The sequence below is a fragment of the Hypomesus nipponensis genome, chromosome 15 (genome assembly GCF_054491055.1).
Source record: "Hypomesus nipponensis isolate SF chromosome 15, ASM5449105v1, whole genome shotgun sequence".
Taxonomy (NCBI): domain Eukaryota; kingdom Metazoa; phylum Chordata; class Actinopteri; order Osmeriformes; family Osmeridae; genus Hypomesus; species Hypomesus nipponensis.
The window spans coordinates 13,035,055-13,059,124 of record NC_140375.1 but is presented as its reverse complement, the minus strand read 5'-3'; the positions used below and the strand labels follow the sequence as shown (position 1 = coordinate 13,059,124).

Genomic DNA, 24,070 nt, shown 5'->3' with positions numbered 1-24,070 from the left:
AAATAGAGATGAGTTCAATCGACAAAATGTTCCTGTCAATCACTTCCCCTGACCCAGAAGGTGTTCCAGTAGTTTGCATGCATCAGCGTAGTGCAGTATACTGTGAGCGGACAGACAGACATACACTGACAGCAGAAATCCATTTACAGCTTCAACGTGCAAGTGGTACACATGTTACTTCTTTATAAGGTACCAATAGAATTCCATATTTTCAACTGTAGGATGAGCGAAAACATTTACATTTTGTTTACATCCATACTGTCAAACCGAGTCCTCTTAAGGGGGAGATCGTGTCTATGGAGTTTGCAGCGCTGCTTGTTTGAGGAGCGTGTCTGGTTATGGTTCTGGCCCTAGCCCATTTGTGCTCTCACAGACCCCTCATCAAAGAGCCAGTATGTGTTAAGGATCTGTAAATCGAATTAAAAAAACATAATAGTATGTGCTTGTATTGTTTGTGATTGCGGATGAACAGTGATAGTTTACGACGATGGCAAACAACCGATTGTCTACCCAAAGAGGATTACAAATCGCCTACCACTTCGAAAACCTCAGTTAAAAAATAATTATTGATGATGGGTGTCCCTGTTACCCAATATTTTAGACCTTGAGGTACCCTGTCATGGATTAGAGATAAGGTCGTTCTAGTGATGCCAAAACTGCCTCCCAGGTACAGTAGCCTACCCAAATATAAGAGTTTCTGCAGCCTCTAAGATAAGACTGTCTTGTCTGAATCTTTGGCTTGCTTTAATTGGCACATTGTGAGAGCTACACACCTGGAGACCACACTGATTCACTCATCAGACTTCTATGAAAAAGAAAACTTTCCGATAACAAATTGCAGGAAGGTCTGGTAGGTGCTATACATTAAACACAAACAAATGTTAAAGTATCAGGGAGAATTTCTGTCAGGTGAATCCATTGAGGATATGCCATGTGCCAGGTGATTTTTTTTGCATTGTAGTTTTCATTCATCACTGGTTGTGTGGCTTTCAATGGGGTTTCATATACAGACTTGTGTACATTTGCAACCAAGTGTGGGTGGTTGGCCGATGTCTAGCTCAGTGTTCTGCCAGTGTAGATTCTACATATTTCATATTAGAACAACTGACTCAGGGAGGTTTAAAGTAAAGTTCAGCCCTTTCAGCCCCCCCTTCACCATTGACTAATGCATGTTGTGAAACTGTCCAGTCCACCTATAATATTCGAGTTAAAACAAACAGATACTGTAACAGAGATGGTTGGAATCACTGAAACTAAACAGCAGTTATTATTAAGCTTTGAGCGAACAGAAAAAGGACAAAAAACAAGCAAACACCAAAGAGCATTCGAGTATCAGTCAAACAAATGTGAAGACATGCAAACTGCTAGAGATTGAAAAACAGTACAACAAATTATCCACCCTGGAGTCACATTTCCCTTTGAGATTGGCACCTTTTCCTGCAGAATAAATAGTGCTTTTTACATTCCATTAAACAACCCACCCGTTCCCCCAAATTTTCTTCATAGACCAACTAAATATAATAGTAACTAACTGGTTTCTCTCACTCTTCCCAGTCCATCTGAGGAAGCATCTGCAAACGCCACATAAAGGCAACAATTTGTGCCAATCATTTGAGACCAGTAAATAAACCAACATAAAAAACAATAATTCTCTTTCAAAAACAAAGCGGGAGTACAGTCACACAGTTCCGGCAGCTCTTTCGTAGTTCATAGTCCTTATTACTTCTTTTGCTTTTTGAAGATCTTAAAGGTGTGTTTCTTACGGCTGGCTGCGGAGTCTGTCTCTTCACCCGTGGAGCCGCTGTCGTCCTCCAGGGGGCTCTTCTTGGAGGAGAGCTGGGGGATGCGGCTGCTGCCCTTGGCCCCGGACCCCCCTGCTACCCCAGCCTGGCCTCCCGTCGGGGAGGGCGTGTCGGGGTCAGTGGAGTTGGGGCTGAGGGAACGTGAGGACTCGGACAGACTGACGTTGATCTCTCCCATGCTGGCTGACTTCTCTATGCTGTACACCTTCTTCATGAGGATGGGGCTGTCTGGGACGGCGTCTGCCGGGGATTCTTCCTCGGGGATGCGATTCCCTCCATTGGGGGTGAGGGCATGCAGGGACAGGGGGTCGTCTGAGCGGCCTGGGGGGCCATGAAGCAGGGATGTGGGCTTCACCGGGTGGCCCTTGGTGCTGTAGGCCGACAGGCGCTCCCCCATTAGGGAGAGAGACAGGGAGGAGTCGGAGTCAGAGCGATTGAGCTCCCTGCCGGCAGACAGAGGACAGACATATATAGAGTCATTACCTCGGTAACAAAAACTGAAATCTTGCATGCTTGTACTTTTGTCTGAAAAGCTCAAGAGTTTGGCCTAGAGCCAAATGTTGAAATCCACACTTATTAGTACTGCAGGCAAGAAGGGAAGGAGGGTTGGAAACAGTGAGTACTATAATGAAGGAATGAAGACAGTGGTATGAATTAAACTAACAAAATGTATGAGTAGCGTGTCCAATGGAACATTTTGTATTTATGAAATCCCTTAATGCAGCTATGGACCAGCAGAGATGGGGATGACCGTTTGTGTGGAGAGGAGGCTCATGTACATGCAAGGAATGTGGAGAGCAGAGAGCTTAAGAGAGCTGAGAAGAGAAATAAGAGAAGAGGAGAGGGGAGGAGAGAAGAGGAGTGAGCAGAGAGGTAGAGCGAGCAGAGAGGAGGGCCGAGCAGAGAGGTAGAGCGAGCAGAGAGGAGGGCCGAGCAGAGAGGAGGGCCGAGCAGAGAGGAGGGCCGAGCAGAGAGGAGGGCCGAGCAGAGAGGAGGGCCGAGCAGAGAGGAGGGCCAAGCAGAGAGGAGGGCCGAGCAGATGGGTACCCGAAGCTGCCACTCAGTCTGGAGCGCCCTCTGGTGAGGTCTGAAGAGGCAGAGTCTGAGATGGTGTCCATGGGCTGGAAGTAGGAGGAGGGGAGGACATGGGAGGAGTGGGAGCTTCCCAGGGAGCTGGGCAGACAGGAGGAGGAGCAGGAGAGGGAGGAGAGGGACTGAGGAGGTGTGGAGGAGGCGCAGAATATGGCGGGGTGCGAGACAGCCGAGGAGAGGGGGGGCAGACAGAAGTTCTCAAACTGTCCAAATGATTGGCTGGGTGACTGGTACTGGGAGGTCCTAGACCTGGAAGGGTATGGGCTACCCTCCCCTTGGTGCCCTCCCAACAGACAACCCTCCACCAACCTCTGGGAGCCCATAGCCAGCTGGGGGTCCATGTGGCGTTGACGGAGGGACATCATACTGGGAGCTGTGGGCACAGGAGGATACGGTTAGAGGCCATACGCTCTCAAAGAACCAAAACACAGTCAGTGTTGGACAACAGTGACACAAGACTGGGAGGGTAGGAGACTCGGGTGTTGGATCAAGGTCGACACGCAGGTCTTTGGGCCCAATGAGCTCCCAGTCCCTGTTTCTCAATGAGGGTGTGACTTAACACATGCTTCAGTTAAGCTCTAAGACAACCAGGGTAGAATAAAGTAGGGGTGGCAATGCCTTTGATAAGAGCTCAAAGCACACTGCAGGCTTGGGTCTGACAAAAGAACAGCTTGGTATGAAAGAATAAAAACAAAAAAAAATGTGCATTTCCATTGACATTTAATTGTTAATAACCATAACCTTCTAAATCAGTCACTGTCTCAGTGCTGAGAGACATAGGAACAGGAAAGACATGGTGTACTTGTGAGGGAGAGGGTGCTAAGGGGGTGGCTGGAGGGAGGAGCAGGAGCGGGAGGAGGGAGAGAGGGATCAGTCAGTGGTGTAAGCCATGTCCAAGAGAGGCAGGGATAGAGTAGCAGGCTGGCATCAGCTGGTCAGCTGTCCATATATAGACCTGTCCCATGACAAACATGTTTAGGTGCTCTAAGCAGCTCTGACTGGAGTGACTTTGGGAGAGGGGGGTGGGGGGGTGGGGAGACGGAAAGGGGAGTCCAGGTTCAAAAAGAGGGGGCAGGAGTAACAAGCCAACCGGAGTGCTTCCACATGGCCCGGCAGGCAGGCCCCATGGACCAGAGGTCACTTGCTCGACGTTCCATCAGCCAGGAGGCGTCTGGAGTTGGCGGCGGAGAATAGAGGGGAGTGTTATTCATGTGGATTCGAAGACTTACTGAACACTGTAGTGGCAGAGGAAGGCTGAATTGCTTCCTGTGCAGTTAGTCAGCACTTTTCTTGTCTGTCAAGGTGTCTTTCAATCACAAGTCAAACACTAGGCTATGTCAGGAAAAAGAATACAGTTCTTTAAATTATATTCTTGCCCTTGCCCTTATGCAGTATTATGAAAGCAACAGATGTAGGCTGCTGCATTTGAAGACAAAAATATAGACGCACATTTACTTTTTCTGTACAAAAATATAGATTTCAGCTACATTTATCCGAGATAAAATTCAGCTGATTTGAAACTAGGGTAATGCAAGGCAATGTTCTTAATAATTTTGTCTTTGTTTAATGCTTCTTACATACACATAACATTGCAATGGGCATACATACTGGGACACAATTGCTAAAAAATACATCAGCACAAAGATTTGGTGTCATCAAGTATGTATTTCTTTCTTGAAAAGCTCAATATCCACAGTATGGCATTATGAACAGTTTTCACATGATTCTCAAACGCCATCTTTCGTCGAAGCAATTCAGATTTCCAACATGGAATAAACACCCAGTCAGCCCAATCAACATGTAGAAAAGAAACGTGGAAAATTACATTTCATGTATTACAGATGTCCAACACTCATTCTCAATCACAGACACGCTACCCTGAAGCCCTTACAGTAGGGTGGGGAAGAGGAGAGGGGGGGGGGGGGTTGTGAACGAATCCAAAGAATCATAGATACATGGCAGATCCTGAATTCTCACAAGGATTTCTGGACCTCCCCGTAAGGCTCCTGGGGAGTTTAGGGGGTCGTTTGCCAAGCCCCACTGCGTGGCCCCCAGATTCAGACGAGCCCTTACATTGCAGAGTTCCAGGTGTCATCATGTCCTCATCCATGTCCTCCATGTCCTCCGACATCATGAAGTGCTGGGGCGTGGCCCGGCCCCCCATGAAGCTGGGGTCCAGGTTCAGGGAGGAGGCCAGCGAGGGCAGCCCGGGGTTGTGGACCACGGTGAAGCCCGTCAGGATCTCGATCTGCTGCCAGCGATGCAGCCTCTCCCTCAGCGCTGCCGTCACCTCCCCCAGCGCCTGTCTAGGGAGGAAGGAGACACATGACATGAGGACGTGTCGGGGAGCCAGGGGGGGGCAGTTGTGACGACATCTGGACGTGCAGGGCACGGCTGTGTGACGGGTGACGAGGGGGTCTACGTATGAAACGCCTACTTTGCCGCCAGGATTTTGTGGTCCACGTCATCCAGGGAGGAGCTGTGCGCCACGTGGAAAGTTCCAAACAGGGTGTTCCTTTTCTTCTTGATCTTCTCGGCCTGTTACAGAGGACAACACATTGGTCTCCAGGACGTCCCCAACAACTGTGTAAGTGTGCATGTGTGTGTTTCCCCTGACTACTGCCTTACCCCCTCCTTGGCCACCAGCAGCTGTTTCTCGGCGTTCTGCTTCTTGATGTTGTAGTACTGGACCTCCACCTCGTGGGTGAGCTGCAGCCACTTCTGGAGGGCGTCCGGTGGGGACCAGCTGCTCCGCGACTCCAGCTCCTTCTCCGCCTTCTTCAGAGCCATGCGCACCTGCAGCACACGCACGGCCCAGGGGTTAACAGTAGGAGATCACCAACGTACCACTTCCTGTATGTACCAACGTACCACTTCCTGTATGTACCAACGTACCACTTCCTGTATGACCTCAGCACTGACTTGTGAATTGGGGCCCAACAAAGCCTGTACTTAATGAGGGAAAACTAGACAGGAATGTTGTGCAATGCTGTTATTTACCGCTACCACAATAGCAGGGCTCCAGAGACAAGGAGAATAATGTCATGGACATGGTGACTGAAGAGCTCCCTTTGTCTCTTGGCAAGCTTGTCCTGGAGGCCTTCAGGGGCCCTGTATCTATCCAGGCCTTCTCAGAGCCTGCTCCATGCGACCAGTGTGTGAACCATGTGACCAGAGTGTGGGCGGAAGATAACAAACCCCGCCCCCCCGGCCGGCAGGGCACACTCAGCATTGCTGACCTCCGCTGGGAGCGGCACATAACACAGCAGGCTTTGGCACAAACCCCTACACTGTTCTCACTGCACAAACAAAAACTGAAATGATGGCTTGGGTTGGGAAACTGTGACGATAAACAGGAAGATAACCCTAATTGCCACGCAAAGGAAAGTCATGTGAAACTAATTTGCTGTAATGCCAACAGACAACAGGTTACAGTGTTCATGTCGTGGTGGAATGGACCTGTTTCCTCCAGTACACTGTGAGCTTCACAACGACTACACGCTAACCGTTTCATCTCACCGCCTCCTATCTGCAGCCCTGTCTTCAGGATGGAAATCAGATAAGCAGCAAGTCTTCCTGTGTTCTGCTGTCAGCTGACCCTGGCAGCTCTTCCTGCTAGCTCCCCAGCGGGCAGAGCTAAGTGGGAGGCCTCCTACTGAGGCCATTCTCAGGCAGAATGTGTCAGAAAGGAAAAAGCCAGGCTCTCCTGCTGACCCTGTCCCACATCAAAATCACTCTGGCTCGCTCTTCTAATGCCAAGATGTTTGACTGCAGTCCCAGGCGGCTCTCCTTCACCACGCTCACAGGCTGCGGGTGCCCTGCTCCAGCCCTGTGTGTCACACACGCACGCACACACACACACACACACACACACACACACACACACACACACACACACACACACACACACACACACACACACACACACACACACACACACACACACACACACACACACACACACACACACAGGGGGGTGAGCACCTCCTGTACCTGGTCCAGTTCTTCTTCTGCGTATTTCTGCCGGCTCAGCTCGTTCTCGGTGCCCTCGCGGAGCCCCTTGAGGCGCTGGGCCTCCTGTTTGGCCGAGTTGATCTCATCCCTCAGCTTCTGCTCCAGGTTCACCTTCTCCACCTCCACGGTGCGGTGCTCCTCCTGGGCGATCTGCAGTCTGGGGGAGACACACAGAGACAGAGGGCTCCATTTGAGAAGACGGTGCCTGAGGTATTGATGAATGAATGCCTTTTATTGTCATTGCACATAACAAAATTAAATTGCACTTCTCCTGGTGGTGGAGCATAGTATGACAGGACAAAATAGTAAAACATGAATGAAGATGTAAAAAAGAGACCGAAGCAATATGAACACAGTATGGAAATATATATATAAATAAGTAAATAGATCTTGGTTCGAGCTGATTCACCGTACAGTGTCCTGTTATTAGCCATGAATGTATCCTGAAGAGGGTTGGCACTGAGGTAAATGAGGGTGCCGGTCATCTTCAATACTGACGACAATGGCTTGTTGGCCTCTAGTCAGCTGCTTAAGCCTAATAAAGGGACATCGTAGAGAGCAAGGCCGGGCCAAAGCAGGAATGAGAGCTTAGTGACACAGTTTCCAGACTCGCTCCCTCCCTCTCTCCCAGGGTTGAGTTACACAGCACCAAGCAACATAAGACAACCATAGATGCACTCTAGAACAGCAGTCCCCAGTGTCTCAGATACTACCGGGCCGGGGTCTATAGAAAGACCATAGAAGGACACAGTTTGAAGGGCTGGCTTTGTCATGCTGCTCAGACCCCATCAAGTCACACTACTGAGAGAATTGTCACAAGACCAGCTCATTAGAAAAGCCAAGATTTACAATGATCTCAAAAAAGTGGGTTAAATCATCTAGGTGTAGTGTCTAGGACTTGATGCTTAAACATGAACTAGAAATTGATATTGACACACAAGTAAAATCTCCTAAACCAGACAGGTTTTACATGAGAGAAAGTAGAGTCGCAGCAATAATACCAAGCAGCAGAGCAATACCATATTCCTCCAGCAGAGAGCAGCCTAGACTCCAGTGTATGGCCGGAGCTGGAAATGGCAAAACACAGAGGCCTTGGTGAAAGGTGATCTGGGTGGTCAGAGGATGGAAAATGTGGGCGGCAGGCCCTCCCGTTAATGCTCTCAACCTTGACCTCTGCCATTCTCCAGCCTCAGTCCCAGCAGATCTGAGCTTCACCACACACACAGCCCAGCAAAGCCCAGACTGACAGTCTCACTGCACTGCAGGGTGTGACTATGGGCTTGTCTCCAGGACAATGACTTCAGAGACTCCATGTTGCAACAGCTTGCGCTTCCAGGCCTTATACAACTGACATGGTTGCATGGCCTATTATCAAGATGTTTATGGTCTGCATTGGTCGAGCAATAAACGTCATAATTAGGCTTAACGTGATGGAAAGTAGCATGGCAACATTTGCATTGCAGATTCGCCACGATAGCAGCCCTGTACCCTGTTGTTGCGTGGTCCTGTACAGACTCACTGACCAAACTGAGAGGGTGAGGCAGAGCTGCAGATGACGTGTTAAGTGTCGATGCTTAACACCAGCTGCCATAGTAAAAGACACCCAGGAAACAGAGTGGGACCCCCTCCCCCTGGCCTGCTCCAGAGGGCAGCAGCGAGAACAGGGGTCGGTGCTGGGCTGCAGGCCACTCAATCTGCTGGAAGGACTGGACGGACTGCACCTGGCAGCAAGGATCAGCACGGACACAGCAACACGGTTAGAGGACATGCCTCCTCTCTGTCTCTGCTCCACTCAGAGGACGATGTCTCTGTCCCAGCTCCACTCAGAGGACGATGTCTCTGTCCCAGCTCCACTAAGAGGACATGCTTCCTCTCTGTCCCAGCTCCACTCAGAGGACATGCCTCCTCTCTGTCCCAGCTCCACTCAGAGGACATGCCTTGTTTCTGTCCCTGCTCCACTCAGAGGACATGCTTCCTCTCTGTCCCTGCTCCACTCAGAGGACATGCTTCCTCTCTGTCCCAGCTCCACTCAGAGGACATGCCTCCTCTCTGTCCCAGCTCCACTCAGAGGACATGCCTTGTTTCTGTCCCTGCTCCACTCAGAAGACATGCTTCCTCTCTGTCCCAGCTCCACTCAGAAGACATGCTTCCTCTCTGTCCCTGCTCCACTCAGAGGACATGCCTCACAATCAGCACAAGTCGTACTTTATCAGAACCCTTTTATCATATAATCTTCCTAGTATTATGGTCAGAGTTTTTTTTCTATGTATTAATTCACTTTCTTTACTGAAGGACAGTTCGAGGACAGGTCATCATGTCCCCAGTATGCTCAATAGACGGTCAGAGCCTGGTGGCTAGGGCCATGGCTGTGTTGGCCCCAGGCCCAGAGAAGCCTTCCTCATAGGGCCAGCCTGATGGATACAGGACGACTGTCTTGCCTTTAAATGAGTGCGAATTATTTTGTATATTTATTAAATCTTTATTTTTTTATTTTTTTATTAAATTATTGTCTGGTGTTACTCTCTCTACTTGGCTGACTGACAAATGTGTCTAAATTCCAGATCCTGTCCTTTAAAGAAAGCACACAGATAGATTATTTTTCCTTCCACAGATGTCTGGTCTCTGCCCTCCTCTAACAGGCTGCCCCTACCCCAGCTCTCCCCACCCTGCATGTCCCAAGTCAGCCCCCACCCCTCCTCCCCCTTACTCATGGGAGTCTTCCTATTCAACTCCAGAAGTAGGTCGTTGCACCATGACAATACAGAGCATTGAGCTAGTTAGTAGTAGAAACCTTATCGTGTTGTGGTAAACTATTGCTAGACATTAGCTGTACAAACATTAGTACAACAACTGCTAGATTTCCTCTTTCAAATCAATACACACCTTGCATTATTCAGCTTTAAAAAAGAAAAACAGCTCAATAAATGCTAAAGAAGTGTAATGGAGGGTACCAGTAAAGAATCCAGCAGGGCAGTTCTACCTTCCATGATGGGAATATTACCCTCAGCACAGCTGAGATCTAAACCAAGCTGACACACCATGGCGTGAGGTATGGCCGTGAGGCTTCACCATGGAAGCGAGCAGACAGAAACAGCACTACTAAACCCTGTAACAGCTGTCTGAGGACATGATCTACAAGGTGTCTGTCTAGGCTGGAGGATGTCGGCAATCGTGAAGCTGTCCCAAGGCTGCACTCACTCAAGGAACACAGGAACACGCAGCCTTGCCCTCTGCCCGACTGACCTCCGGGAAAAGGCCACGTCTATCGGCCCCTCGCGTCAGCCTACGTCAAGGATGGCGACCATAAAATATGCAGTCATATTACAGGAGTGAAGGAGTGTGCCCCTGGATAAAGGATATAATATACCATGTGTGTGCGTGCGTGAGGAAGGAATCCGTCTCTGTGTTGCTAAGGTGAGAGAGCATGGTCGTCTCCAGGGTTAACTGCAGTGTGAGAGCAGGAAGGCAGACAGGGGCCCAGCCAGGCTTACTGTCAGGGGGGGGTGGCAGGGTTGTAGGTTGCCAGCCCTGTCCCCTGGGCACTGGATGGGGTCTGACGGACTGTGTTCACTGAGACATACTTTCCACTCGCCCCCCCCCACGCATGCCTGCCGACACACAGGCAGCTGCGAGGTACTACACGGCTACGGGACGACAGGCAGCGCGCTGAGAGGGGACCAGGGTCAAAGGTTGACGAGGACACAGGGGACCGAGAGATGCCTACTTCAGCGGGAGAGAGAGGACAAAAAAAAAAAAAAAAGCTCTGACGCAACGCCCATGTTGTCGAGTTACTTAATGACCCTGATGTTGGAGAGAAAAACGAGCTGCTTCTGCAAATCGCAACTTGTCACGGACTGGAAGTTGGTGACTACCAAGTGAGTCACAGTCCAGCTCTCACACGAGCCACACACCCACTTCCTCCTTCTGAAGATCTGGCTTCCAAATGTCACATGACGAGAGGTAGAAAGAAGATAGAAAGGAGAGACTTTGCAGAAGGAGCCAACGCATGACTCCTCCGTGAATCATGTTAAGAGCACAACATTAGCTTCTCTTCTCTGGACAGAGACTGGAGGGACTCACAAGGTCACCCCGTAGAGACACAGAGTGTGGGTGGACACGGTGGAAGTCACTCACTTCTGTTGCATGTCGTGCAGGCTCTGCTCGGCCCTCTGAAGACCCTCCAGGTCCCCCATCATCTTCTTCATGTGGTCCTTCGAGTAGCGGTTCTGGATGTAGGCAAACCAGCAGCCACCTATTCCAATCACTATGGATACCACCAGCATGAAGTCCTTCAGGTGGTGGTGTCTGTTCACTAATAGAGGGAGAGAGAAAGAGAGAGAGAGAGGTAGAGAAAGGGAGGGAGAGGTAGGGAGAGTGAAAGAAAAGAAGAGTTGACAATCTGTGAAGAAGTGGCACTGAGACGTCAATAAAACAAATAGGACCCTTATTCATTTTAACTATTGACCACGTCACATTCCTTTACGATGCACCAAGTCTTTGTGAAAATGCTCTGATAGTAAGCTGTCTGTAGTCCCCTTCGTGCAGCCCAGGCCAGGTTCATCCTTCAAGGTGGACGAGCGAGAGAGACTGGTGTGTGAAGGACCCCCTCCTTAAACACACAGCTAAACCAGATTAACACTATCTATTTCAGTCTGGTAACAGAGCCTGAACAACAACATGAGGACATTGACATGTGTGAACGTCCTCAGTCATAATGTTACTGTCTCGAAGGAGTCCGAACCATTACATTCCACGCATGTACAGACAGGTAGGCTGCCTGCAACAAAGCTCTGGGGCAAGATGGCCGCCATGTGTAAGCAGTAACCCAACAGACAAAATAAGAAGTTTAGTCATCTAGTTTCAGATGGCTGAGCGGTTAAGGAATCGGGCTATTAATCAGAAGGTTGCCGGTTTGATTCCCAGCTGTGAAAAATGACGTTGTGTCCTTGGGCAAGGCACTTCCCCCTACTTGCCTCGGGGGAAATGTCCCTGTACTTACTGTAAGTCGCTCTGGATAAGAGTGTCTGCTAAATGACTAATGTAATGTAAATGTAGTTTGAACAGGATTGGCCCTTTAAACAGACCTGACAGGGCAAGCCAGCTCACAAACATGTGGGACAAGCCTTTTCACTAATCCCTGCAGGCTATTACTGACTAGATCAAAACCCTTACTCACCCCTGGCATCTCACAAACAAGCAACCCCCTACATGTCACTGCCTTTGTAGGCTGCTGGGACCATCATTAGGCTGGCACTGGCATCAGTCAAGGGCCTTGGGTTTACCCATGTAACCTTGCTACAGTTCAGAGACAACTCAGACAGCCAGGGTCAGTGAAGCTTTACAGCCAGTTAGCCAGCCAAGACCAGTGAAGCTTTACAGCCAGCCAGCCAGCCAGTCAGCCAGCCCGCCAAGACCAGTGAAGCTTTACAGCCAGCTAGCCAGCTAGCCAGCTAGCCTACCAAGACCAGTGAAGCTTTACAGCCAGCCAGCCAGCCCGCCAAGACCAGTGAAGCTTTACACCCAGTCAGCCAAGACCAGTGAAGCTTTACAGTCAGCCAGCCAGCCCACCAAGACCAGAGAAGCTTTACGGCTAGTCAGCCAAGACCAGTGAAGCTTTACAGCCAGCCAGCCCGCCAAGACCAATGAAGCTTTACAGCCAGCCAGCCCGCCAAGACCAGTGAAGCTTTACAGCCAGTCAGCCAGCCAAGACCAGCGAAGCCTAACAGCCAGCCAGCCCGCCAAGACCAGTGAAGCTTTACAGCCAGCCAGCCCGCCAAGACCAGTGAAGCTTTACAGTCAGCCAGCCAGCCAAGACCAGTGAAGCTTTACAGCTAGTCAGCCAGCCCGCTAAGACCAGTGGAGCTTCACAGTCAGGCAGCAACGACCAGTGGAGCTTCACAGCCAAGACATCCAGCCAGGCATCCAGGGTCAGTGGAGTTTAGAATGACAGTAATGGTCATTCATCATTGGGATGGCTGTATAAGCGCTACAGCTCAGTAGAGTTATATAAAGAGGAGGTGTGTAATCTAGAGAGTCCACAGAACAGTGGGAACGTAAGCAGTCACCCACCTGCATACTCCAGAGCAGATCAGAGTACACCATGGAGTAATGACCAGGGTTTTTTTATTTTTACTAACGTGTATTAGCTATTCCATAAATCAGTCTTTTCTGTAACACAGACAATGTTCCATTCGCTTGTTCTTAAACTGCTGCATTGCAGAATCTCTGGAATGTTGCAGAGACCTGCTTAACTGCATCTAACTGTTTAACTAACCATTAGACAGGAAGGAACTAGGCAAAACAGTGTCTTCTCAGTTACAGCTGAGGTGAAAAGGCTCCACTTTGGTAAAAGTGTCAACCACCCAGTGTCCATTTGTGAGACTAAGCCTATTTCCATAACACCATTGTGAGAGGTGTCCTGAAACGATGCTGACTAAGCCAACCTGGGTGTGTTTCTGACGAGCCCCCCTGGGTCTGTGTGTCTGACGAGGCCAGCCTGTGTGGCTGTGTGTGTGTCTCTCCACAGGCCCTTCATGGCTTCCCTCCTGGAGCTGTCAGGTCCAGGCGGCCCCCTCTGGTCTCCCCTCCAGCTGGGATGCTTCACCAAACACACCCACTGACACATGCCAGGCACAGACCACAGCGAACACAGACTTCCTGCTAACTTGCTTTGAAACTGGATTTTTTTTTTTTTAAACAACCTTTCTCTAAAAGGTCCAAGCATCTTAGACTGTTTTCTAACCGTTTCCTATCCTTTCATCAGTGCTCTTTCATTTGTATGTTCTCCTCTTTGCAGGCATCTGCTCACATGTAGAGAGAATCCAGCGATGGTACTAGCACTAGAGGCATGTTATAGAGAGAACCTACAGAGATAGTGCTCAAGGCAAGTACTATGGAGAGAATCACAGAGATAGCACTAGTACTACAGGCATGTACATAGGCTGGATGCTGTGGGGCGGAACTACAGGTTTAGAGGGACAGACGAACAGTCTTATATTCTCTGCACCCTGTACTGGTGGAAAGAGGAAAATGATTTTTTTATTTATTTTTATTATTTGCCTCAGTGCGCCAGAGAGCTGTGCTTGGAATACAGAGCAGCTCAGGGACACTTCCTCTCTCCCCCTTTTCCTCTCGTCCTCTCTCCCCCTTTTCCTCTCGTCCTCTCTCCCCCACCACCTGTCTTCCTCTCTACCCAACCTCCTCTCTCGCCGTACTACTTTCTCCCCCACCTGCTGTCTCTTCCCCACCACCTCTTATCTCTTCCTCCCTTTCTCTCCTCTTCCCCCCCCCCCCCCACCTTCTTTCTCCTTGACATACTATGCTGTTTAATATGCTGCAGCTGAATGAATCACTCGAAATAAACACAGATTGTCAGAGTAGTCTGCATCAGAGAGGGTCAGTGCAGTTAGGTAAGCTCGCTCACAGATCCTTCAGAGCAGGAAATAAAAGATGACTTCCTGAAAAAAACTTAAGTGGGGGGGAACGTTATAAAAACAAGAAGTTCTGGCTAGCCTTCTCTGACATTATAACCAAAAACATAAAACAATACACGTGACTTATTTGCTACCATTGACAGACTAACAAACCCTCCAGTGTCAGTAACCGCTACGCTCCAGTCCACCCGCATAATTCCGAAATTTTAGACAAGCAGTTGGTGACTCCACACCAACCACAGGATATGAGTTGTGCCCATCGTTAAATAACATCCATTCAAATATCATGACACAATTTCATTCAATCAACCAAAGAAGCCTAGAAGACATTAGACAACATCTGAAAACATCCTCCTGCAGCTTGGATATTCGACCAACACACTTTTCCAAAAAGATTTCACACTGCATGACCACTGACCAACTGATCTTTTACAAATGATAAACACATCCCTTCTCTCAAATGTATTCCCTAAAAACTGAAGTTATTAAACCACTTCTAAAAAAGGCTAGTTTTGACCCTGAAATAATGAAAAATGTTAGGCCAATATCAAACCTCCCATTTTTAAGTAAAATAATGGACAAAGTGTTTTTTCCACAGTTGAACAACTTCTTGGCTGAAAATAACTGTTTTGATGTTTTCCAGTCTGGTTTTCGTCAGCACCAGAGTACTGAAACAGCTCTTGTTAAGGTCTTCAACAACATCCACTTAAACACAGACAGTGGCAGAACTTCAGTCTTAGTATACTGGATCTGGTTTATAAAGCACTGAATGGTTTAGGGCCTAAATACATTGGTGATCTGCTGCTACCTTATGAGCCATCCCGACCCCTCAAGTCATCTGGGACTGGTCTACTTTGTGTTCAAAGAGTCAGAACTAAACATGGAGAAGCAGCGTTATGTTTTTCTGCTCCACATATCTGGAACAAGGTCCCTGACAGCCGCAGGTCTGCTGAGACCCTCAGATCCTTGAAAACCAGATTGAAGACTTCTTGCTTTTTCACTGTTTTCAATGTTTTATTGAAAGTTCTTAATTGTTTAAAATCTTGTTTTCTTTTGCATTATGTTTTTATGCTTTTGGTGGTTTTATGTAAAGCACTTTGAATTGCCTTGTTGTTGAAATGTGCTATACAAATAAACTTGACTACCCAACCAAAAAAAAAAAATCACTTGACGGTATTTAAAAGACGCAATGACTTACTCAATGGTGCACCAAACAGAACGGTATCCAAGGATTTGAGCTGTAACTTCTGGACGTGGCTACGATCCAGTATCTTCAGAACTGCCAGAGTGAGAGAGGTGTTCTTCACGGCCAGCCTGAGGGGAACAGACAGAGAGACATGACGGTTATTGGCGGTTTACAGGGAAGGAAGGTGCTGATCGCCAGCCTCCTCCTGTCACTTACCGGGGCATGGCACTGCCGTTGAAGTGGTACTTGCGGAAGGCGTCGACATACTGAGGCAGCTCCACGTAGGTGATCAGCCACACCACCACCTCATCCACTGTCCAGTTGTACACTGCAAGACACGGATACACACTGTAAAATACAGATACACACTGTAAAATACAGATACACACTGTAAAATACAGATACACACTGTAAAATACAGATACACACTGTAAAATACAGATACACACTGTAAAATACAGATACACACTGTAAAATACAGATACACACTGTAAAATACAGTGGAACACAAACTCTTCTCAGGTGAAGCTCACCAGTGGGGTTTGAAATATAGACAGGAAATAAAGATAAAGAACAAAGGCTTCCTGGGTATGAAGAACAAATGCCTTATATAACAGACAAAACATTTCTCTGACTCAGCCACCTATTTCCTCCAAGGCCTGACCTTTGGGCCGGATGAATGGTAGGCTAGGCCTGGAGCTGGACCTAGGGCTGGGGCTAGGCCTGGAGCTGGACCTAGGGCTGGACTTGGGGCAGGGGCTAGGCCTGGACCTAAGCCTGGACCTAGGGCTGGCACTAGGCCTGGAGCTGGACCTGGGGCTAGGCCTGGAGCTGGACCTGGGGCTGGCGCTAGGCCTGGGGCTGGACTTGGGGCTGAGCCTAGGGCTACGGGCAGGGGCTCCATGTGGAACTCACAGGGATTCAATCACATCCTCCCCTAGGTTGCCAACACTCACATAGACATCTGTCATCTCCAGTTACAGCTCCAATAACATAACACCAGACCTCTAGCAAACACATCTGGGATTCTCTTCAATATTTCAGGGGCAGGTCGGATCACGTTGGAGCTATCCTCTATCATAACACGCATGTGAACGTAAACACTCTCTAAAGACGGGGCCAGGGAGATCCGCTCCAGGCTCCTTCTGGAAGGGATTCAACAATGTGGGCTTGTAGTAGTGAGCTACTTGCTGCAGGTCCAGCTCAGACCCAGTTTTCTGCCTCCAAAACCTCCTCTGAGGCCTGACGAGGAGCTGCAATGCAGCGGCAACCAGACAGCAAGCGGGGGAGGGGAGGTGGGGGGGGTGGGGGGTGGAGAGGAGAGACGTGTGAAAATCCACAAGTGGTGTATGATAACGTCTGTTAGAGAAGTCAGCAGGACAAAGGGAGGAAGGAGCAGGTGAGAGGTGAAGTGCCTGTGTTTGTTTGTGTGTGTGTGTGTGTGTGTGTGTGATCTGTGTCAGGATGCCATGCTGACAGGTTCTCTGATACCCCACTGCCTGCAGGGGCTGGCTAAATGGTGAGCACTTTGCTTGACAATGCTAACATGTTCTGCTCCTGAGGCTGGTGGACTGTACTCTACCCTGCCCTAGCCTCAAAGTCTTGAGAGTTCACTACATTTTACTGATTATAGTGAGACTAGTAAACAATGCAAAATGCAGACTTTGGTACAAGATATTCTGTGGATGGTAATGAAGGATAACAAATACAGAACACGTTGTGTCTTTAAAAAGCTTAACATCACGTGTGAGGGAACAGAGTGAACAGAATGAGATTCACATGGTCTGTTTCTGAGACTCATTTATGCAAATAGCCTGCCTGGGGATAGGCAGCTTGGTGCTGTTGTTGCTAAGTAGTGATCAAACTGCAGCAATGTTCCTACCTGACGAACCCTTCCATGCGTTCCAAAGGTCCTCCACGCTTATGAACTGGTCATCACCATGGAAACTGTTGTGCTTGCCTTTGGGGTCATGGTAGTTGAGGTCTTCCCTGAGGAACTACAAGGTAACATGGAGAAAGAAGACAGAGTTACACTAAACCTAACACTGATGAAATTAGGGTACACAGAGGAGTCATTAATCCAGATTCATAATCCAGTTATCTTTTTTGGGGATATGCAAAATATTCTTCAGGTAACATACTTTAGGAGCTACACATGCCTTTGGCCTGGATTGCATCACTTATTGTGCTCCCTGGAATCAAAGCATTCATGGAAAAGTGGGTTTAAATAAACACTGGCACACACTTGGAGTTGGACTGATGGAATGCGGAATCCTTTTGGATACATTTAGTTTTTTATGATGAGTATCTAGAGAACTCAAACAGCCTGGCAAGCACACCTCGTGTTACTAAATAAGGACATGTCGTCAGATACATCAGAGACAAGAGTAGTTGTCGGAACTGACAGTGGAAAAACAGCATTCCAAACACCAGCTCCAACTGATGTGGAGATAATACCCATGGGATTGTGTAGACAACATCTTTCACTGGATGCAATTTCACAAAGTCAGACCACAGTCCCACTAACACAACAAAAAGACAATCAACAAACAGGCCGCTTTCATGACAACGGTGTACCCCTTACAGCACTTGGCAGTCCATCAATCTCACATGCATTCCGCTGCCAAGGCCTCAGTACGAAGCACAGGTCATGTCAAAGCCTCTCCAAGCCTGTTCTGTTGTGCAACACTCCAGCGATAGGGCTTAGCTGACATGAAATCTGTCCATGTTGTATCGTCAGCCTCCATGCTGTTCCCACAGAGAGGGTGAGAAGCTTGGCTCCAGTGAGACACACACCCCCACAAAGTGCAGCTCATGCTCCAGCAAACCAAATTGATGGAGGAGAACCACCACCATGAACGATGGCTTATTGTTCAGACTGTTCTTGATGTCTATGGCTTTCATGACAGAGCTTCAGGAGGGGGGGGGGGGGGGGGGGGCGGGGGTGCAAGTGATCAAGTCTATTCTTTGTATTGCGAAAGTATATAGGAGCAAGAAAGACAGAGAAAGACATCTTTCTCAAATGTATATTTTATGTTTTAAATCACCATGCAGAGCTGTGCTAGTGCTTAGACCTCTCCCATGTTTTCCCTCATCAACTGTTGGCTGAGAGCCAGACCAGTCCACTAGCTCTGCCTGCTGCTCTGCGCTTTGCTTTCAGGGATGTCGACCTACTTGCCAAGTTCCTCCTCCACAACACCAGGGAGCTGCAGAGAAGAGGAGGGCCGTCCCAGACTGAGTACTCTGCATGAGGTCACTGGGGAAACCTCCACAGGCCACCCTGAGAGGGCTGGCTGCAGGGCTGCAGTGTGAGGGCTAGCTGCAGTGTGAGAGGGCTGGCTGCAGTGTGAGAGGGCTGGCTGCAGTGTGAGAGGGCTGGCTGCAGTGTGTGAGGGTTGGCTGCTGTGTGAGAGGGCAGGCTGCGGGGCTGCAGTGTGAGAGGGCTGGCTGCAGTGTGAGAGGGTTGGCTGCAGTGTGAGAGGGTTGGCTGCAGTGTGAGAGGGTTGGCTGCAGTGTGTGATGGTTGGCTGCAGGGCTGCAGTGTGAGAGGGCAGGCTGCGGGGCTGCAGTGTGAGAGGGCTGGCTGCAGTGTGAGAGGGTTGGCTGCAGTGTGAGAGGGTTGGCTGCAGGGCTGCAGTGTGAGAGGGCTGGCTGCAGGGCTGCAGTGTGAGAGGGCAGGCTGCAGGGCTGCAGTGTGAGAGGGCTGGCTGCGGGGCTGCAGTGTGAGAGGGCTGGCTGCAGGGCTGCAGTGTGAGAGGGCTGGCTGCAGGGCTGCAGTGTGAGAGGGCTAGCTGCAGGGCTGCAGTGTGAGAGGGCTGGCTGCGGGGCTGCAGTGTGAGAGGGCTGGCTGCAGGGCTGCAGTGTGAAAGGGCTGGCTGCAGGGCTGCAGTGTGAGAGGGCTAGCTGCAGTGTGAGAGGGTTGGCTGCAGGGCTGCAGTGTGAGAGGGCAGGCTGCGGGGCTGCAGTGTGAGAGGGCTAGCTGCAGTGTGAGAGGGTTGGCTGCAGGGCTGCAGTGTGAGAGGGCTGGCTGCAGGGCTGCAGTGTGAGAGGGCTGGCTGCAGGGCTGCAGTGTGAGAGGGCTGGCTGCGGGGCTGCAGTGTGAGAGGGCTGGCTGCGGGGCTGCAGTGTGAGAGGGCTGGCTGCGGGATTGCAGTGTGAGAGGGCTGGCTGCGGGGCTGCAGTGTGAGAGGGCTGGCTGCAGGGCTGCAGTGTGAAAGGGCTGGCTGCAGGGCTGCAGTGTGAGAGGGCTGGCTGCAGGGCTGCAGTGTGAGAGGGCTGGCTGCAGGCCATCCGCAGACCACAGGTTATATCTTACCAGAGATCAGCCTGCAGACAGGAATGCCTGTGGCCAGACTACCAGGAGAGGCCCAGGACACTATCTAAGAAGAGGAACACAATCTCTATACTTCCAATAGAAGAATCCCAAATAATGTTGTGATTTAACAGATCCATTTAACAGATCCATTTTTGCATGTAGAGCAAAACCTCAGTGGACAACTTACATTTAAAAGCCCAATGTGGTTTCAATGGTAAAGGAGGCACAAATCCACCAATTACGCCATTAGCATGATAATGTCCTTAAAGGTCCGCACTTAACTAATCCTGTTATCTTTAACCTATCCTGGATAAGTCACGGCTGGCCAGAGACGATTACAACATGCCTTCCTGGAGGCCTCGTCTGTGTGAGAAGTAGACACTGACCACGTCTGTCTCTGCCACATCCACGTTCCCGTTGGCGTCGTCGTCCATCTGCTTGTGGATGCTGCGGATGGCCTCGAAGCTCAGGATGGCGTTCTCGTCCTGGCACAGTGGCTCATCGATACGACAGAGTTCTGGAGGAGAGATGGAGACGTGCCTGCTGTGTTACAGTCTGCATAGAAGGGCTGGCTCATCATCCATCTTGCAAATGCAAGATGCAACAAGCAAATGAAATAAGGCGTCCATGACTATAAACTAATAGGCCAAGACACTGCGGTACAACAACCATATCAGAATCAGATTCTGATGTGGTTGTTGACACATGATACGGAATGATCATGGTGCAGTCTAAAAGAAGACCCCTCACACACTCTCAAGTTCTCAGCCAATAAGAGTTTCACATGAAGGTTGTCTATCCTGAGCATGACACGGTGGAACCGCCACACAGAGGAGAGTGACAATACTCCTGCTGAGCACTGAGACAGGGTCCTCATGCTGCAGCAAGACGCAGCCTCAACAAAGTCAAAAAGTCTTGTCATTAACCAATGGGAAGTAAAATACGGAGGTAAATAGCATGAATTGCACATATTTTATTTTGAAAACTCAGACTAGAGGGCTGAGGGTACCTCTGTTCTCAGACATCAGTTTGCCAAGTCATGTTGTAATTCTGAGGACTTCCCACATCAGGCTGAGACCAGTTCCCTGATCCTCCCTGCCTGCTTGTAATATGAATACTTTCATCTCTAACAACCAATGCTGATATCAAGAGCCATACAAGTCCACAAAATGAGTTAACAATCAGTAGAGGGCATTTGGCCTAAATTAGAGAAGCACTACTAGTTCAAGCTAACCAGCTTGGAATGATGGGTCCACACAACTATGAGCACACTCTCTGGCTCTCATTGTACTGCATGAGAAGTTCAATCGTCTTGGGGAAAAACAGCTGTAATGCCTTGTTTGTTCTGGTCCCTGCAAATGTCTAGGATGACTCAGCAGCCAGCACTACGTAGCACAGGGCAGGCAGTAGCTGACCTCATGACTACAGAACATAGGCCTGCACCCAGGTCAGACCCCTGCATTCTTTCATATGACACCAAAGTGCTCGATACCATGAAAACTGATGACCTCCGTGATGAACAGAAAACAAGTCACTATGGACACTCTACACAAAGGCAAATAGGAAGGAATGTCATCAAATATTAGGCCAACATTTAGTTAATAGCATAGTTCAGGCACCTGACCCACATTTGATTAAAGGGAAAAACACATTTCAAAAATAATCTAAATCAGGGGACTATGGGTGAACCCTGGCACAATTTCAGGGCTGATAAATGAGTGAGTGTTGTGTACAGGTCAGGTTCCGCATTTTTGTCATTGAGTAGATTTGGTAGGTACCAGTAAGTCTACATTCCAGGTGTGTGGTGCTCATGCATCCAAAGGTGGATGAAAGCAAACATTACAGCTTGCCACCTGTGGATCTCCCATGAATCCCACCCACCTGTCCCCATTTGCCAAGCAAAATTCCTGGGACTCTAGAGATTAGATATTAGCCTACCTTTTACAAGAGCCATGTTGGTTATGTAAGCCAGTCTCTCTGTGCGTGTAAGAGGAGCATGCACTCTGAGCTGTTCCACTTCATTGCCAGTGTAATTACCGTTCTCTACCCTCATTCCAGCAGGACAAATAAAGCTTCTTGGTCCGATGTCTGTACAGAACCCCGTGCTGGCCTCAACCTCTTCAGACAGACAGGCGATCACATGTTAGCTGTAAACCTGGCTTTCAATGAGCCCACAAACTAGGAGTCAACTATTTATTTACTGTTTCACCATTCTGAAACCTTTTCCGTCATATCTGATGTTTTGTGTCTGGGACCATACAAAAATCCATAATAAAATAGTGATGATTTCACATCATTACATTTCACTTCATATGGCTCCCATAATAATTGGATATGAAATTATAACTCAGGTTGTAGAAAGTTCTTGAAAGTTGTGGTTTATAACCTGGCAGCTTTATTTAACAGCAATAGACTTGTGTCAACAGGCCCCTTGAACAGGAAGTCAAGCAACACAAGATAAATGACAAAAAACAACCTGAACACCAACACTTGATGTTTACTTAAAATCACGTGCTCTGTACAGTTACTGGATTAAATAACCATGACTGGCTATGAGGTCAACTAAATAGGACTGGCAGAGTTAAGCAATTAAGACCACAGGCTCTGTCAGTGAAAGTGTGTCTAACCTGGAAAGGAACATCAATTGTCTTGTTAGTCATTTGTTTCAACAAGACCTTCAATTCATTCAGGTGGTACCAAGCTCTTACATAACCATTCCGTTTGTATCCATCGGCTTACTCTACAATTGCATGGCTCCATGGTCACTATGCCTCAATCCTGCACAGTGCAGTAAGGTCTTCTGAAAAGCACTTAAGTTGCAATAAACACAATAAACACAGAACATGCACACCCATTCCTGACTAGATGCTATGATCTGGTGGGGAACAGGGAGCATACTGTATGCATACCCTGACTATTTTCAGCCTGGCTACATTTAGAGCCATCACAGTCTAAATTCAGAGCCAGTACACAAGGTCCTACAGCATGTAGAGTACTAGAACATGTTACAACGTGACAATTAAAAGCACATACTTAGAAAAGGTGAATGACTTCCCTCGGAAGCGACAACCCAACAAGAGTGGAAGGAAATATATCAAACTATACTACATTATTTACTCACCTGACACCCCATTGTCAACATGCTGGAAGTCAGTGTTTGCTTGACTTGGTTTGTCTGTCCGGCTCTCTCCAAAGATACATAAGCATACAATCCACAAGGGGACCAATTTGCTGAAATCCATAACGGATGTTTGCTATGGACAAAAGGAGAAGTGCTTAATTAATACCATTTGATAGCTGGCTAACAACATGATGAATGGACATAAAGCGAGCAAAAAAATATGTAGGCGGGGGCAGTGGCGCGTACTGTATACAGTATTAAGGCCCCATACATAACTAGTTTGCTCGGTAGCTACAAGCTAACCTCGTATTACAAGCTGGTTAGCTAGCCCGTACTGTATGTTAGCATTCAATATTAGTATACCTAACAAACAGCACGTTTACTCACACGAATAGTTATTCTGGAACGCATATTTCACACAATAGAGAAAACTAGCTAGATTACTGTAGTCTAGACAAATAAAAAGTGACAACTGCCTGAGCTTGTATATACAGTTTGTCCGGGCCTGAATGGGTTAACTTGCTATAGCTAGCTAGATAAGCTTTCCTCCAGCTATCCATCTGGTATTAAGCAATGTATATCTGCTGTAGATATACCTAACATGATTTACGTCTGTACATGTGTCCCATTAATTCCTGCAAAGCTAGGCATTTTGTCTTCACTTCAGTTGATAATTAATATTTATGGAGATTTCCTAACGAAATCATCGCATGCGAGTCGCTCCTTCTGCCAACCAGACAGCGATAACACAGCTAGTCAGAACACGGACTGCAAGCTAGTGCTAAATAGCTAGCAAGCTAATTTAGCATGCTGCCGCTAAAAAGTAAGACATCTGACGGATTATATACAAGTATGTACCAAATAAAGGGTTTACCTTATCATAAATCTAAACTGCAGAGAGTGGTTTTCAGCTATGTGTTAACATTGCAGCGCACGCCGATGCTTGGTCCCCCATAGAGAACGCGCGTCACCTTCTTTACTGTGTGAGACTCGATAGAGAAATTGTGACACACATACTCTACCGCAGAGGTGGGGATGTAACAGGCAGCGTCGGGATTTCAACTCAAGCCTGCCACCTGGAGGCTTTCAAGTTCAGCTACGGGTCTC

The 24,070-nt window shown here is 48.6% G+C and overlaps 1 protein-coding gene across 5 annotated transcripts; it reads right to left on the bottom strand.

Annotated features, from left to right (window-relative positions):
• Positions 1-159: 159 nt before the first annotated feature.
• Positions 160-23,987, bottom strand: stim1a (stromal interaction molecule 1a). 5 transcript variants are annotated; one of them, XM_084673409.1, is made up of 14 exons: positions 23,838-23,987; positions 22,964-23,096; positions 20,229-20,359; positions 17,410-17,524; positions 15,744-15,855; positions 15,540-15,655; positions 11,043-11,220; positions 6,888-7,065; positions 5,523-5,690; positions 5,332-5,432; positions 4,968-5,200; positions 3,985-4,065; positions 2,850-3,267; positions 160-2,245 (listed from the first exon to the last, which is right to left on the bottom strand). In XM_084673409.1, exons 2-14 carry the CDS (start codon positions 23,082-23,084, stop codon positions 1,720-1,722), a joined length of 2,478 nt encoding a protein of 825 aa, XP_084529535.1. In that variant the 5' UTR covers positions 23,085-23,096; positions 23,838-23,987; the 3' UTR covers positions 160-1,719. The 5 variants fall into 5 exon arrangements, with proteins under 5 accessions (XP_084529535.1, XP_084529530.1, XP_084529533.1 ...); XM_084673404.1 differs by lacking the exon at positions 3,985-4,065 and having other exon boundaries at positions 6,879-7,065; XM_084673407.1 differs by lacking the exon at positions 3,985-4,065 and having other exon boundaries at positions 3,204-3,267; positions 6,879-7,065.
• Between the last annotated feature and the right edge of the window lie 83 nt (positions 23,988-24,070).